The sequence below is a fragment of the Moschus berezovskii genome, chromosome 4 (genome assembly GCF_049115385.1).
Source record: "Moschus berezovskii isolate FMDL1 chromosome 4, NW_MosBer_1.0, whole genome shotgun sequence".
Classification (NCBI taxonomy): Eukaryota; Metazoa; Chordata; class Mammalia; order Artiodactyla; family Moschidae; genus Moschus; species Moschus berezovskii.
This window is the reverse complement of record NC_142463.1, coordinates 71,025,637-71,041,602: the sequence shown is the minus strand read 5'-3', so window position 1 is coordinate 71,041,602 and position 15,966 is coordinate 71,025,637. Positions and strand designations below refer to the sequence as shown.

General features: G+C 36.4%; 1 protein-coding gene across 6 annotated transcripts in view; it reads left to right on the top strand.

Moving 5' to 3' along the window:
- EVI5 (ecotropic viral integration site 5) overlaps positions 1 to 15,966 on the top strand; it is a 245,418-nt gene that overhangs the window by 190,875 nt on the left and 38,577 nt on the right. For all 6 annotated transcript variants that reach the window (XM_055403208.2, XM_055403206.2, XM_055403207.2 and 3 more), the window contains one exon: positions 14,941 to 15,036. In XM_055403208.2, coding sequence (XP_055259183.1) covers positions 14,941 to 15,036 — 96 coding nt within the window. The remainder of the gene's footprint in view (positions 1 to 14,940; positions 15,037 to 15,966) is intronic.

The following is a 15,966-nucleotide window of genomic DNA, read 5'->3' as shown; positions in this document are numbered from 1 at the left end:
CAGGTTCTTCCTTTCCCCATGCTATCCTTCATACCATAGAGAAATGAAAACAAACTTGAGCTTGGAGGGCACAGAAAATAGATTTTAAATATGATAGAAAAAAATTTAATGAGTAACTCACATCATTAGAGCATTTAGAAGATGCTGGGAAGGATTGAGGGCAGAAGGAGAAGGGGACGACAGAGGATGAGATGGTTGGATGGCATCACCAATTCAATGGACATGGGTTTGGGTGGACTCCGGGAGTTGGTGATAGACTGGGAGGCCTGGTGTGCTTCAGTTCATGGAGTCGCAAAGAGTCGGACATGACTGAGCAACTGAACTGAAAACCATTGCAGAAATAACAAAAGAACTACCTATTCAATGGACCATGTTGAAAATTGGACTATTGGCATAGAAGAAAAGCTTGAGAAAATATTCACAGTGAATGTAGAGGTTAAGAATATAAAGCATATTAGTTAATGGTTATGGATGACAGACAGATACTCTAATACTTAGGATAATTGGTATCCCACTGCAAATGGAAAGAAGATATATGCAAAAATAAGCAAGAAGAGGTCCTTGAAATTAATGAAGATTCAAATATGCAAATTAAAAGAATACCCCATGTTCTAGGAAAATTTGACACAATGCTCCATAAACACTTAAAGCAAATTATGTACAAAGTGGTATGGGAAGATTAAAGACTTGTCCTCCAGATTGCTCACAGCATATTCAGTGCCAGAAATCGACAGAGCAGTGGCTATGCTGCAGTCTTCAGTGTGATAGCTACTAGCCAATCTCTTGTGGTCATAGCGTCATGTTGCACAGTAGCTAGTAGCTACCATATTAGATAGTGCAAATAGAGAACATTTCCATCACTGCAGAAAATTATCTTATGCTAGTCTACAACATTCGGAGTTTGGCTGACCCAGAAATATTATAGCCAAACAATGTGTAAACCGGACAAACAGGTGGAGATTTTCCAGTGTGAAAAGGTTGGTAGTTTACTACTCTCATAATCTTGAAAAAAATTACTAGATAGTGAAATCCAACTTAAAACAAGTTAAAGAATGATGAAATACAGGCACTATTGGGAAAATGGAAAAATACTCAATCTGTTTAAATATAGAACCAAGACTAAAAAAATATGGGAATAGTGGTTATAAGTGAGAGAGTTGTTTTTGTTTTTTTAATAGACTTTGACAATGTAAAAATAACATAGCTAATAAAAATCTAAAAGTGGAGGGGAAGGGCACTTGAAAGCAGGTATAAATGCACTCATATCCAAGCAGGATAGTTGATCAATACCACACGCATTTAAAACATTAATAAATTGTGAGATTATTTGTTCCAGTTCTGTGAAAAATATCGTTGGTAGCTTGATAGGGATTGCATTGAATGTATAAATTACTTTGGGTAGTATACTCATTTTTACAATATTTATTCTTCCAATCCACGAACATGGTATATTTCTCCATCTATTAGTGTCCTCTTTGATTACTTTCACTAGTGTTTTATAGTTTTCTATGTACAAGTCTTTTGTTTCCTTCAGTTCAGTTCAGTTCAGTTGCTCAGTCGTGTCCGACTCTCCGCGACCCCATGAATCACAGCACGCCAGGCCTCCCTGTCCATCACCAACTCCCGGAGTTCACTCAAACTCATGTCCACAGAGTCGGTGATGCCATCCAGACAACTCATTCTCCGTCGTCCCCTTCTCCTCCCGCCCCCAACCTTTCCTAGCATCAGAGTCATTTCCAGTGAGTCAACTCGTCGCATGAGGTGGCCAGAGTATTGGAGTTTCAGCTTTAGCATCAGTCCTTCCAATGAACACCCAGGATTGATCTCCTTTAGAATGGACTGGTTGGATCTCCTTGCAGTCCAAGGGACTCTCAAGAGTCTTCTCCAGCACCACAGTTCAAAAGCATCAATTCTTCGGTGATCAGCTTTCTTCACAGTCCAACTCTCACATCCATACATGACCACTGGAAAAACCATAGCCTTGACTAGACGGACCTTGGTTGGCAAAGTAATGTCTCTGCTTTTTAATATATTATCAAGGTTTGTTTCCTTAGGTAGATTATATTCCTAAGTATTTAATTCTTTTCGTTGCAACAGTAAATGGAATAGTTTCCTTAATTTCTCTTTCTATTTTCTCATTATTAGTGTATAGGAATGTAAGGGATTTCTGTGTGTTAATTTTATATCCTGCAACTTTACTGTATTCATTGATTAGCTCTAGTAGTTTTCTGGTTGAGTCTTTAGGGTTTTCTGTGTAGAGGATCAAAAAACCTCGAATAGCCAAAGCAATCTTAAGGAAGAAGAATGGAACTGGGGGAATTAACCTGCCGGACTTCAGGCTCTACTACAAAGCCACAGTCATCAAGACAGTATGGTAATAGCATAAAGACAGAAATATAGATCAATGGAACAAAATAGAAAGCCCAGAGATAAATCCACGCACCTATGGACACCTTATCTTTGACAAAGGAGGCAAGAATATAAAATGGAGAAAAGACAGTCTCTTTAACAAGTGGTGCTGGGAAAACTGGTCAGCCACTTGTAAAAGAATGAAACTAGAACACTTCCTAACACCATACACCAAAATAAACTCAAAATGGATTAGAAAGCTAAATGTAAGACCAGATTCTATAAAACTCCTAGAGGAGAACGTAGGCAAAAAACTCTCCGACATAAATCACAGCAGGATCCTCCAAGACCCACCTCCCAGAATATTGGAAATAAAAGCAAAAATAAACAAATGGGACCTCATGAAAATCAAAAGCTTCTGCACAGCAAAGGAAACTTTAAGCAAGGTGAAAAGACAGCCTTCAGAATGGGAGAAAATAATAGCAAATGAAGCAACTGATAAAGGATTAATCTCCAAAATATACAAGCAGCTCCTGCAGCTCAATTCCAGAAAAATAAATGACCCAATCAAAAAATGGGCCAAAGAACTAAACAGACATTTCTTCAAAGAAGACATAAAGATGGCTAACAAAACACATGAAAAAATGATCAACATCCCTCATAATCAGAGAAATGCAAATCAAAACCACCATGAGATACCATTTCACACCAGTCAGAATGGCTGCTATCCAAAAGTCTACATGCAATAAATGCTGGAGAGGGTGTGGAGAGAAGGGAACCCTCTTACACTGTTGGTGGGAATGCAAACTAGTACAGCCACTATGGAGAACAGTGTGGAGATTCCTCAAAAAACTGGAAATAGAACTGCCATTTGATCCAGCAATCGCCCTCCTGGGCATACACACCGAGGAAACCAGAATTGAAAGAGACACATGTACTCCAGTGTTCATCGCAGCACTGTTTATAATAGCCAGGACATGGAAGCAACCTAGATGTCCATCTGCAGACGAATGGATAAGAAAGCTTTGGTACATATACACAATGGAGTATTACTCAGCCATTAAAAAGAATGCATTTGAATCAGTTCTAATGAGGTGGATGAAACTCGAGCCTATCATACACAGTGAAGTAAGCCAGAAAGAAAAACACCGATACAGTATACTAACGCATATATATGGAATTTAGAAAGATGCAAATGATAACCCTGTATACGAGACAGCAAAAGAGACACAGATGTATAGAACAGTCTTTGGGACTCTGTGGGAGAGGGTGAGGGTGGGATGATTTGGGATAATGGCATTGAAACATGTATATTATCATATGTGAAATGAATCGCCAGTTCAGGGTCGATGCATGTTATAGGATGCTCGGGGCTGGTGTGCGGGGATGACCCAGAGGGAGGATAAAGGGAGGAGGGAGGTGTGGGAGGGGGGTTCAGGAAGGGGAACCCATGTACACCCGGGGTGGATTCATGTCAATGTATGGCAAAACCAACCAATATAATATTGTAAAATAATTAGCCTCCAATAAAATAATAAATAAAACATTAATAAAAATGTAGAATCTAACATCTTAATGATTTTTGTAATCTCTTTTATTTTGAGGTTTTCTAAAAAAGGAAAGTATCTCTCATACTGAAGACACGCTTTGCATTCACTGTATTTTGTTTTCCTGTTAATTTCAGCTAATATTTAATTTTCATTTTTATAGTTTTAGCTTTTTTAAATTGCTTAAAGAGAACATGTAAATTTTACAGAAACCATTATGTTTCTTAAAGTCTGGCTGCACGTATTCCAAGATGTTAACATTGATCAATTCTGAGGGGTATGAATAGGAACAATTGTTACTCTGTTTTTTTTTATTAAAATTTTTTTCCTGCATTTTCCTCCTCAAGTATTTAAGTTCCAAGGTACAAAAGGTGAACTGCAAATCCTAAACTAAAGGTGATTAGTGTTTGATGGAGGAATATATGCAGAGGAAAAATGACTCTGGAAAAATGTAACTATATTATTCACAGCCAAGTCAAACCACCTCACTGAAATTGTTGAGAAAGGAAATTAATTTTACAGTTCAGTCCACTCGCTCAGTCGTGTCAGATTCTTTACAGCCCCATGGACTGCAGCATGCCAGGCTTCCCTGTCCATCACCAACTCCCGGAGCTTACTCAAACTCGTGTCCATTGAGTCAGTGATGCCATCCAACCATCTCATCCTCTGTCGTCCCCTTCTCCTCCCACCTTCAGTCTTTCCCAGCATCAGGGTCTTTTCCAGTGAGTCAGTTCTTCACATCAGGTGGCCAAAGTATTGAAGTTTCAGCTTCAGCATTAGTCCTTCCAATGAATATTTAGGACTGATTTCCTTTAGGATGGACTGGTTAGATCTCCTTGCTGTCCAAGGGACTCTCAAGAATCTTTTCCAACACCACAGTATGAGTTACTAATTTGAGATTTATAAACTATTATTGACATTATGTGGCTGTCTTTGGTTTTTCTTTGTTTTTTTGTACCTTGGTCTCCCTTGACTTAACATGGGTTGGGATTACTGAATTTGTAAGTAATATTTTAATTTTTTCACACTGACCCTCTATACTTAAAGTGTCTGGCTCCCTATCAAGTCCTTTCAGGGGTGGGGAGGAGGTGCTGTACCATGTGGTTTGCAGGATCTTAGTTCCCCAGCAGGGATTGAACCCATGCTGCCTATAGTGGAAGTGTAGAGTCCTAGCCACCAGCCTGCCAGGGAAGTGCCCCTATCAAGATCTAATAGGTTGATAAAGATGCTTTTTAGCAAAATCATCTGTCCGTTTATCCTTTAAACAGGCCACAGAAAGGCATGTCTTATCCTTGAGATGAATATATAGGAGTCATATATATGGTCAGCTGATGCTAAGGAAGGTACATGAGAAAATTTGACAGCTAAGGACTGAACTCGCCACCTTTTGGCTTACTAACACTCTTTGCAGAGGGTCCAGAAAAAGATAAATGAGTAACATAAGCAATTCATTTTTGGGAAAAAACAATTCTAGCACATTTCCTGTTGTGATTTGTCTTAGAATTAAGGTACTAGTAATGAAATCTGATTTCTGTTCTTGGCTAGCCATGTGATGCTTTGATAAGTTAGCCATGAGTCTGTTTAATCTTCTAGCTCTCTTGTCACCAGGCTGTACTTAGATCAAGTCATCTATGAGGACAATACTCTAGTAAAGCACCTTACCAAAAAAGAACACTTATTATGAGTCTATCAGTCTGGAGAAAATCTGGTTAAGAGAAAGAAGTGCTGATATAAGAATCCAGAGGATGGAAATAATAGGTCTAGATCATAATTGTCATCAAGCTGAGAAAGGACAGTCTAGAGAAATAAAAGTGATGGATAGTAAAATGACAGAGTGATGAAATGATGTTTGCATAGATCTGGAAAGGCTTTTTGTAATTAATTCTTCAGAAGTCTTGGTTTCTTCGATAGTTCTCCCCAAAGGGTTTGTCCGGTATTAACTCAGCCTAGCATAGCAGTGTTTATCATTAGTAAATGGATACATCATCATATATCCTTTCCTCATAGGGGAAAAAGTGAGACAAAAGCTGCTCTACCATGCATAAGAGTACCTTTTTGGAGTTAAGTTTGTAGTATCAAAAACAAAAAAACAAGAAACAAAACAGAGATAAATCTTTCACTGAGATGATAACCCCCATGACATGAAATTTAAAGGAAATTAAAATATGACAGTTTCAACTATCCAGAAGATGAATCACGTTTTCTTCAGGTACAGTTTTCTAGCAATGAGCACTCTCTCAGTAAGCAAGATAAAGCTTAATGAGTGGTTGTTTTATTCTTTTTTTTTTAAAGGTTAGGTAGGACAGTTACTAACTCCTAGAGGGTGCATGCTGGAATATGTAGTAGTAAAATGTTGTACCTGCAGTTAACATTCATATGGTTCAAACAATACATGTAAATAGAACAAAAGCAAATGTGGCAAAACAGTAATTGGTGAATTTAAGAAGTATATGGATATTGTACTGTAATTTCAGCTCTTCTATAGATTTAAAACTTTTAAAAACTAAAAAGGTAGAGAAAATTTTTGTAAGACGTTAATGATAGACTACATGCTTTTATATTTGATCTAGGGTGCTTTCTACTACCTCATCTACACATCTAGTACATTAAGTAGGTGTTAACTGGTTAAATTCTTTTAAAAAACAAAACCTTCTAAGCAAATTATCTGGTTATAAAGAGTATGAAAAAACCTATGACTTGAAACACAGCTTTTAAAATCTGCTATCTTCCTGTCTAAGGAAGTGTCCTTCCTGTGGCAATATAGGGTAGGTTATAACCAGCATTAAAAACATAGATAAAGAAACAAACAAGAATGGACTCTTAGGCTTGACTATTACAATTTCTCTTTAAAAATGAGACTAACTCATGAATTTAAACAGACCTGGATCCCTGCCTCTTTCCTCACTGCCACAATATTTTTTAATGTTGTACACTACTAAACCACACTTTTCTCCCAAACACTTGTTCAAAGCAACTTAACAACATATTTATCTCAGTTTTGTTGGGGCATAACATGCAAAATCATGCTCCTTAGAGCTATAGAGCATGCACTTCACATTTTCTCTTCCATCTTTTAGCTTGATATGCATCACCATACTTAATTGTTCAACCTTTTAAATAGTATGTTGGAGTATAATAGATATAGGTGAAGATATTTCTCATTAAAATGTCTACTTTCTACTGTGCCTTGCACAAATGCGATGTAATTCATTTTTTACCTGCTGACCACAGCTTTTATGATTTTTCAATCAATAGGTTGAAAATATTCCAGTAACAGAATATTGTCACATCCTGAGCACAGTCCATCTCTACCTCATTCTTTCTATGATTAAAGCTCCCAAAAGTTGCAGGAACACAAAAGGTGAAGACATATGCCTAAAGTTGTTAATCAACAATCTAGGTGGCTGAATACCAGAATCACTACTCTAAGTAAAAGACTTCTGTATACACATTCATGGGTTATATTAAAGAACATAACTCTGGGGCTATAACAATCTGTTACCTGATTAAAAATTTGTAGAATTAGACTCCATTTTCTCTTATTTATTGCCGTATCTCCTCATAAATATTGGGTTTTTTTTTTAAGTTTTGAAAGAATCATTTTCTTGGTCCCCAGATCTTTGGTTTTTTTCTTCATTCTTTAGAACAATTAGTTTTCAATCTTACATGTCATATGTGTAGAATTTTCTCAGATCCTAACCATTTAGTTCCTCATCATACATTACCAAACTTTAAAATTATATTTTCTGTTTGAGAGCTAGGTTAACCAAGAAAGGGATTTGAGTTAAAAATTGAACCAACCTCTGTAGACAGGGAACTGACCAGCTGAAAGTATCACAGAAATAACGTGAAGTGAAACTGATAGCAGAATTGAAAGAAATTAAAGAACCCTTGACAGCTTTCTTCTATTTTTGTTTTTAAATATATTTGTTCTGGAAACATAGAGACTATTTGTAAATAAGTTTATGAGTCTTGGTCATTTACCTGAATATTCACTGTTGTTGTAGCTTAAATAATATCTCCTTTTTAAAAAATATATATAAAATTACATTTTGTAAATTCTGTAATGAGTATCAACTCATAAAATACTGAGATTTTTAAGAAATAAAAAAACATTTTATACTTGGCATATAAATTTTAGATTTGTGTTTTTTAAGAAATAGTTAATTTTCAAAGATAGTTCAAACCAGTGCATTTCAGTGTAGTTTTGTCATACTGATTATGTCAGAATCACCCCTTGTTTAACTCTCAGAGTATACTGATTTCAAGCTCCATTCCCAGACATTTAGAATTCAGTAGATCAGAAATAAATTCTCTTAATCTATAAGTTTACAAAACTCCCAAAGTAATTTTTTTTCATAATCATCTTTGGGAATCATTGTTTTAAGCATTTCATAGGTTATGTTGTTTACATTATGGTGTTTGTTTCCTTGGGCTTCCCAGGTGGCGCTAGTGGTAAAGAACCTGCCTGCCAATGAGACATAAGAGACATACGTTCAATCCCTGGGTTGGAAAGATGCCTGGAGGAGGGTACGGCAACCCACTCCAGTATTCTTGCCTGGAGAATCCCATGGACATGAGGAGCCTGGCGGGCTACAATCCATAGGGTCTCAAAGAGTCGGCCTGGACTAAAGTAACACATGTCCATTTACTTAGATGTATTTTTAAAAAATATTTATTAAGTAGGATGTTTTATTGCAGGTAACAGAAAATCCAATTCTTGTTTTGTTTGTGGCATAAATAATCTGGTTTAACTACTAAATGGTATTTATTGGTTTGCTGCTGCTGCTAAGTCACTTCAGTTGTGTCCGACTCTTTGTGACCCCAAAGACGGAAGCCCACCAGGCTCCCCCTTCCCTGGGATTCTCCAGGCAAGAACACTGGAGTGGGTTGCCATTTCCTTCTCCAATGTGTGAAAGTGAAAAGTGAAAGTGAAGTCGCTCAGTCGTGTCCGACCCTTAGCGACCCCACGGACTGCAGCCTACCAGGCTCCTCCATCCATGGGATTTTCTAGGCAAGAGTACTGGAGTGGCTTGCCATTGCCTTCTCTGATTTATCGGCTTATGTGCCTGAAAAGTCCAGAAGTAAGTTGTGCTTCAGGAAAAGTTTAGTTTGAGCTCCATCTTGTATTTAACCATGGTTCTTAAGGCTCTACCCTCCTGATCATTTTTATCTTCTGGAGGTTTCCTTATTGTGAGCTTTATACCCATGTGTCATAACAAGTGAGCTTTATACCCACGTGTCATAATATCCAGAATAAGAAACTGTACTCCATACTTTCTGGCAAAAGTTTTGAGTGTCACAGTTTGAGAAACTCCTGAACCAATCACTATGCAAAATAGATCTGTTTTTATTTGGCTTAAACTCCACCAATCAGGGCCTACCTATGGAGCTGAGGATCAGGATAATTCCAGTCTTATTACCACTCCATAGTGAAGGAGAGAGAATGGATCTTGAGCTAACAACCATAAAATCTACTGCATGTTATTATATAGATGAACCATAACTTAGCTTGCTCCAAATTTATATTCTGTTTAATTAAGTACTAATTGTGTGGTTTAATCATATTCCTTTTTCATTTCTTGAGTTTTCAGTAAAATGTGAAGAAAGCCGTGTCCATTCTAGAGCAAAACATGGATTTCTGTTTTGCTTGTTTTACTTTTTGTCCCCACTGCTTGGCATGTGGAATCTTAGTTTCCTGACCAGGAGTCGAACCCATGTTCCCTGCAGTAGAAACATGGGGTCTTAACCACTGGACTGCCAGGAAAGTCCCAAAACATGGATTTTTAAGTGAAGAATTATTAAGTAACTTTGGAAGATAAGTACAGTTTGGACCAAGTGCTTACTTTTTAGCAGACTGGGAAGGGAGAGGAAATTCATTGTTTTTTATTGATGACTTCTTCCAGTACTTTATTATGAAAAATTCCAAAAATACAGAAGTTGAAAGAATTGTATAGTGAACACCGTAAATTCACCACCTCCATTCTAAAATTAATATTTTGGTATATTTGTTTTATCTCTTGCTTCATCAGATACTTACCTATCCACCCTTCTAGTGAATTTATTTTTTCAGTGCATGTCAGAATAAGTTACAGTTGTCATACTTTACCCCAGTCACTTAAGCTTGCATATTATTAACTAGAATTATTAATGACCTTTTGACTAAGAGTTCATATATTCAATGACTTGAGGCCTTAATATGAATTAGATTATTTTAGACATCATAATAATAATTCCTAAAATTATTTTTCAAAAGTAGATCCAAGTGTGAAATGTACATTTAAAGCTTTTGTAAATGTTAGTTTATGCTCTCTTGATGTAAAGTTTCTTTTGCTGTGTGACAAAAAGTATTTAAAGTCTGTTCATTGAAATTACTGAATGCCAAAACTGTTGACACGTTGGGTCTCTCTTCCTTTAAGTGTGTTACTTACCTTATTAGTTTTTCTTAGGAAACCAGTTAACTGGCAATCTGTTGTTATCAGCTGGGCCAAAACAAAACCTCAAGAAAATTCAGGTTCCTGGTAAATTTACCACTGTAGCTGACATTTTCCCACCATCTTATCAGAAAGAACCATGTGGACATTTCTTGAAAATAGAAAGGTGTAAAAATACTTTGAAAAAAACCCCTTAAACATTAGATAATTGAATGAACTGCCACAGAAGTGAAATTAAATTGATACCTACTTATTAGACTATAATAGTTAATTACATAATATTTTTGGTGTTGTACTCATACAGTTTATTCAGTTTTTATATTTAAAAAGAATCTTTGACTTTATATTAACATATTAAAATGAGACCCTATTTGTAGAATATAAAATCATAGACTTACAGATAAAATGTCATTTTTATACATTTCAGTTCTTTATATAGCATTCAGGACATCTCTTACTTTTTATCTCTGTTATTGAAATATCAGCTATATTCCCTTAAAGCAGGCTATTGAATCAAAATACCCCAAGCGGAGCTTTCCACTTGTTGTATCTGTTGCCCTGGTGTGCTCCTGGTGTGTGACAGCGTGCCTGGATGGTAATTGTCTTCTCCTGGGGTCACTGCTAAAGCCTGGAGCCGCTTAATCACCATTCCTCTTTCTTCAGTTTAGCCAATGTCTTACAGGTTGTTTACTGGGGTATCTGTCCACAGAAACAGTGATTTAATAGGCATTAGAATGTTTTTATTAGTAAAAGTTTTTTTAAAAAACTAACAGTAATCTTTATATTTAAATCTAAAAAGAACAACTAAATACACTTAGATTTCATCAAATATATAGTGTTTCTCTTTGAAATTCTGCCTTTTTTCCTACAATTAATAGACATTGAAAGAACATCTATTTTTAACTATAAAATCTAAAAGGGCTTCTTTGATTTTCACAAGTATCTTTCAGGAGTCTTCTTTTTTTTAAGTTAAAAAAGCTTTCCATTTTTTATTGTAAAATTTCTTAACTGCTCTGTTTTTTCATTAAATACTACCTTCCCTCCAACAAAATCAAAGGGCTATAACAAACTTTTTAGCCAAACCCTACAATGACCCACCTTTGGAAGAAACAAATCTTTGGAGTCATTTGATCATTTTTTGTAAAACAGACTTAATGATTTCTGTCTTGCCAAGCCTTTTTTGCAATGGTCTTATTATTACTGGTCATTCTACAGCCATTCAGATCTAAAGCACTTCTGCGTTTTTACAGCTTTAGCACTTACCTTGGGCTTTGTCATTTTTTGTTGTTGTTTAGTTGCTAAGTCGTGTCCAACTCTTAGTGACCCCATGGACTATAGCCTACCAGGCTCCTCTCTCCATGGGGTTTTCCAGGCAGGAACACTGCAGTAGTTTTACCATTTTATTTATCCTGAAAATTTTACGTTATCCCACATGATACCATTGCTCTATGATGACCAGAATCCTCAAGACTTTTACCTTTATTGAGGATCTAATTAAAAATCACCTTTATCCAAGTATGCTTCCAAACCATAAACATTTAGCTTATTTCATTCAGAAGGATATCTTCCAAGTAGTAGATTGTGCTTACCATTTAATCACCTATTTCAACAGAATTAATAGGACATAGTAGTAAAAGTAGACTAAAATAAAAAGCCAGCTGAACACATATATTAAAGTGGGTAATTCTTATCACATTTCCTGGCTTTGGAAATATAGTTACTTACTAAAAATATTCTATCCTTTCTCATGTCACATATAGGATTTAGAAAGTACGTTCTGTAAGAATAATGGCTTTATTTTATTTATATTAATGAATATTCTCCCTCCAAAATTTTTTTTTTTACATTCTTCCTTCCTTCTTCTTTCTGTTACTCACTACTTAATCCTTTCTATCTGATGTCATCTTTTCCATCTTTGAGATATACAGGACTAAAGGTGGAGTAAGTCTAGAGCCAAGGAAAATCTTAGAATGAGATATAGTCATGCAACAGACTGAATTTAGGTGGGTGGGTTCATTAGTCTTTATTTTATTACACTTTTGTTCTTATTCTTCCTTTGAAATATTTCATTTAAAAAGTGGATGATTAAAAATAGGATGCAGGCATAAGGACATGTAAGTTGTATTGCTGCTGCTGCTGCTGCTAAGTCACTTCAGTCGTGTCCGACTCTGTGTGACCCCATGGACTGTTAGACAACTGTAAATTGATAATATGGATCATATTAGCTTAGGGCCATAGATGCAATAGCTATAGCATTTTAAATTCTTTTGGTATTGCAATTCCTATTTAAATCAGTGGGAAAAGTGCAAATGTTAGTCATTTAGCCGTGTTCTACTCTTTGTGACCCCATGGACTGTAGCCTGTCAGGCTTCTCTTGCCAGGAAATTTCCATGGAATTTCCCAGGCAAGAATCCTGGAGTGGGTTGCTATCTTCTTCTCCAGGGTATCTCCCCGACTCAGGGATCAAAGCCACATCTCCTGCATTGCAGGTGGCTTCTTAACACTGAGCCACCAGGGAAGCGCAATTGTTTTTTTACCTCTATACAAATATTAGTCACATCAAACTGCTTCAGCAGGCCACATTCCAAAAAAACGTTTTTAAGTCAAATTGCCATAAGAAAAAAGAGAGGGAAGGATCATATAGGAATAATTTGATGAAAGGATCGCAGAACAGACTAAAGGGTACATAAGAATGAAATAAAGGTGTCAGGAATAGAGTAATGCAGAAGAGCAGTCTTGTTGGGGTGGTTGCCATTAATCTGCAGAGGAGCTGCCCATCCAGTTGCCGAGGCAGTTCTGGCTTGTTCTTCTCTTTGCCAAGGATGTTAGGGGAGAGCGTGTGGAAGCAAAGTAGAGGCTGCATGTGGTTGCAGTCAGAGTTCCAAACCAGATTATGTCCAAGATCCCTTTTTACTGTGAGTGGAAAGACACATTTTCCACATTGGAAAATGCTCTTCACTACAACCGATCACACTCAAGGTAATTGTACAGAACCTAAGGCACCTTTTACAACTTACTTTTAAGTAACTGATAAATGTTTGCTGCTGCTGCTAAGTCACTTCAGTCGTGTTCGACTCTGTGTGACCCCATAGACGGAAGCCCACCAGGCTCCCCTGTCCCTGGGATTCTCCAGGCAAGAACAGTGGAGTGGGTTGCCATTTCCTTCTCCAATGTGTGAAAGTGAAAAGTGAAAGTGAAGTCGCTCAGTCGTGTCCGACCCTTAGCGACCCCATGGACTGCAGCCTACCAGGCTCTTCCATCCATGGGATTTTCTAGGCAATAGTACTGGATAAATGTTTAGTTACCACTAAGATAACTTTTACAGGAACTCCAGAATTCTCTCAAATCACAGTGTATTATCCTGTTGCATGCTGATATTGAATGATCTTCAAGTACTATTCTTGAGATAATAGCAAGTGTAGAACAGCTTGTATGGTGTCTATAGTATGAGTAGAAATATGTGTGTATACATGTGAGTTTATACATGTGAGTTTATGCATGTCTGTCCAAAATACCATGGGAAGACTACATGAAAAAAACTGTTAACAGTGGTTGTTTCCATGAAGAGAGACTGAGTGGTGACTATTGAAGGTAAATTGGTACTTTTCTGGCATCAGGAGTTGCTTATTAGTTTTCAGTAGATGTCTCTGGATCAGAGCTTCTTCACATTTTAACTGTCAAACATGGCCTCCTAAAGAAATAATCTGAAGACACCAAAAACAATCCTGTATTTTTTCCTTTACCTTAAAAGTTCACATTTGTTTTCAGGTGGTGTAAGAAAAAGGCAGTTCCTCCTCTTTCCAGTCTGTCTCCCTGGAAAATGATTCCAGCATGATTCTGTAACTAGTTCTCAGGATTGGAGCACCTTTCAATAACATTCCTGAGCTAATTAAACAGAAGCTATTCAGAACCATCTTCCCCTTGTAAGAGGGTTTTGAAGAACCTTTTCTCTTATTTTTTTCCCTTTCTGTTCCCCAGCAAAAGCAACTTCCTACTGTAATTGTAGGAGGCTTACCACCTTCCTAATTAAGCCTTGAATCTCTTATGGAATGGATAGAAAAGCATTTACCCTCAAAATGACTAAATAAATGGCTTTCAAATTCTAGGGTAATTTTTTTTCACTAGTAGACTAGTAGACCCTTTCAATTATTGATTTCTAAGAGTCTCTCAAAACATACAGTTTATAAATTGTGTTAATTATACTAATACAGTTAATCAGCGTTATTTAGAAATAGTATCCGTTCCGTCGCTCAGTCGTGTCCGACTCTATGCGACCCCGTGGACTGTAGCCTACCAGGCTTCTCCGTCCATGGGATTCTCCAGGGAAGAATACTGGAGTGGGTTACCGTTTCCTTCTCCAGGGGATCTTCCCGACCCAGGGATCGAACCCGGGTCTCCCGCATTGGAGGCAGAAGCTTTAACCTCTGAGCCACCAGGGAAGCCCAAGTATAGTTGACTATTAATTTTACAGAAGTAGCTTGAGAATATATTTGTTCAAAATTTAGTCAGTTAAAAGATATGCCTTTATGCTGTCCTGTATCTTCAAATACTTGAGTACATGCTGTGAAAATTCTGTCTTGATTTTGCTTTGTTATATTGTCACAAAACAGAAAGAAGAAGGAAAGCTTCAAGGACAGCTTAACAAGTCTGATTCTAACCAGTACATTAGGGAACTGAAAGATCAGATAGCAGAGCTGAATCATGAGGTAAGTGATAAATTTTGATCTTCACATATTTCTTTCTTCCTTCCTCTATATTGTGACAACATTTTATTATTGCTTATGATTGATTCTTTCATGGTAAATATTTTTTGTGAATCTTTCATTATTATTAATAATAGTATTTTAGAAGATTATGTTCTTTTTAACACACATTTTTCTGTTCTAGTATTGAGAATTTGTTTTCCTTAAACCTTTTTAATCATATCTGAAATGATCAATTAATGTTTGTATGGCAAATATTTTACTTTTTTATTGAGATCTGAAAACACTTGATAGTTTGCCTGGGTTTCAAGGTTACTTCAATTACACTAAAGTTTTCTTTTTTTCTCTATAGTAGATTTGTGGTGTTACCGTTGTGACTAAAGGGAAGTCTTTTTTACTCTTGACTTCTTTTTCACTTCATAGCAGTATTACTGAGATTGCAAAAAAGGATACTTGCCTAATATCAGTTAACAGATTTCTTAGTATCTGAATACTTTTTAAACTGGCACTAACTTGAATCTGTGAGAGCCAACATGAAATTTTCAAGTAGTTTTTACTAGTTTTATTATCCTAGGTAGTTTAAATTATTTAAAATAATGTGTTTTGATTAGAGACACTTTTTAATTAATGTGATTCTAGGTCAGTTTCCTTGGGTTTTTTCTAATGATAACTATCTGACTAAACATAAATGGAAAAGTATTCTTCTTATATTGAACTATTTGTACAATAATGTTTATTCACAGTGATTTGAAGGGGTAACATAAACCTTGCTTCTTAAGAAAGAAACCCATTTTCTTCACTAAATTAATTTAGCCTCAAAGGGAAAAGTTTGGACACTGCCCTTTCCTGGTATTACACTCTTCAGTTAAAGTCTGTCTTTTGGATAATACCTCCTGGAGGCAGTCAATCTAAGTAAATTCTGAATGAAAAGAA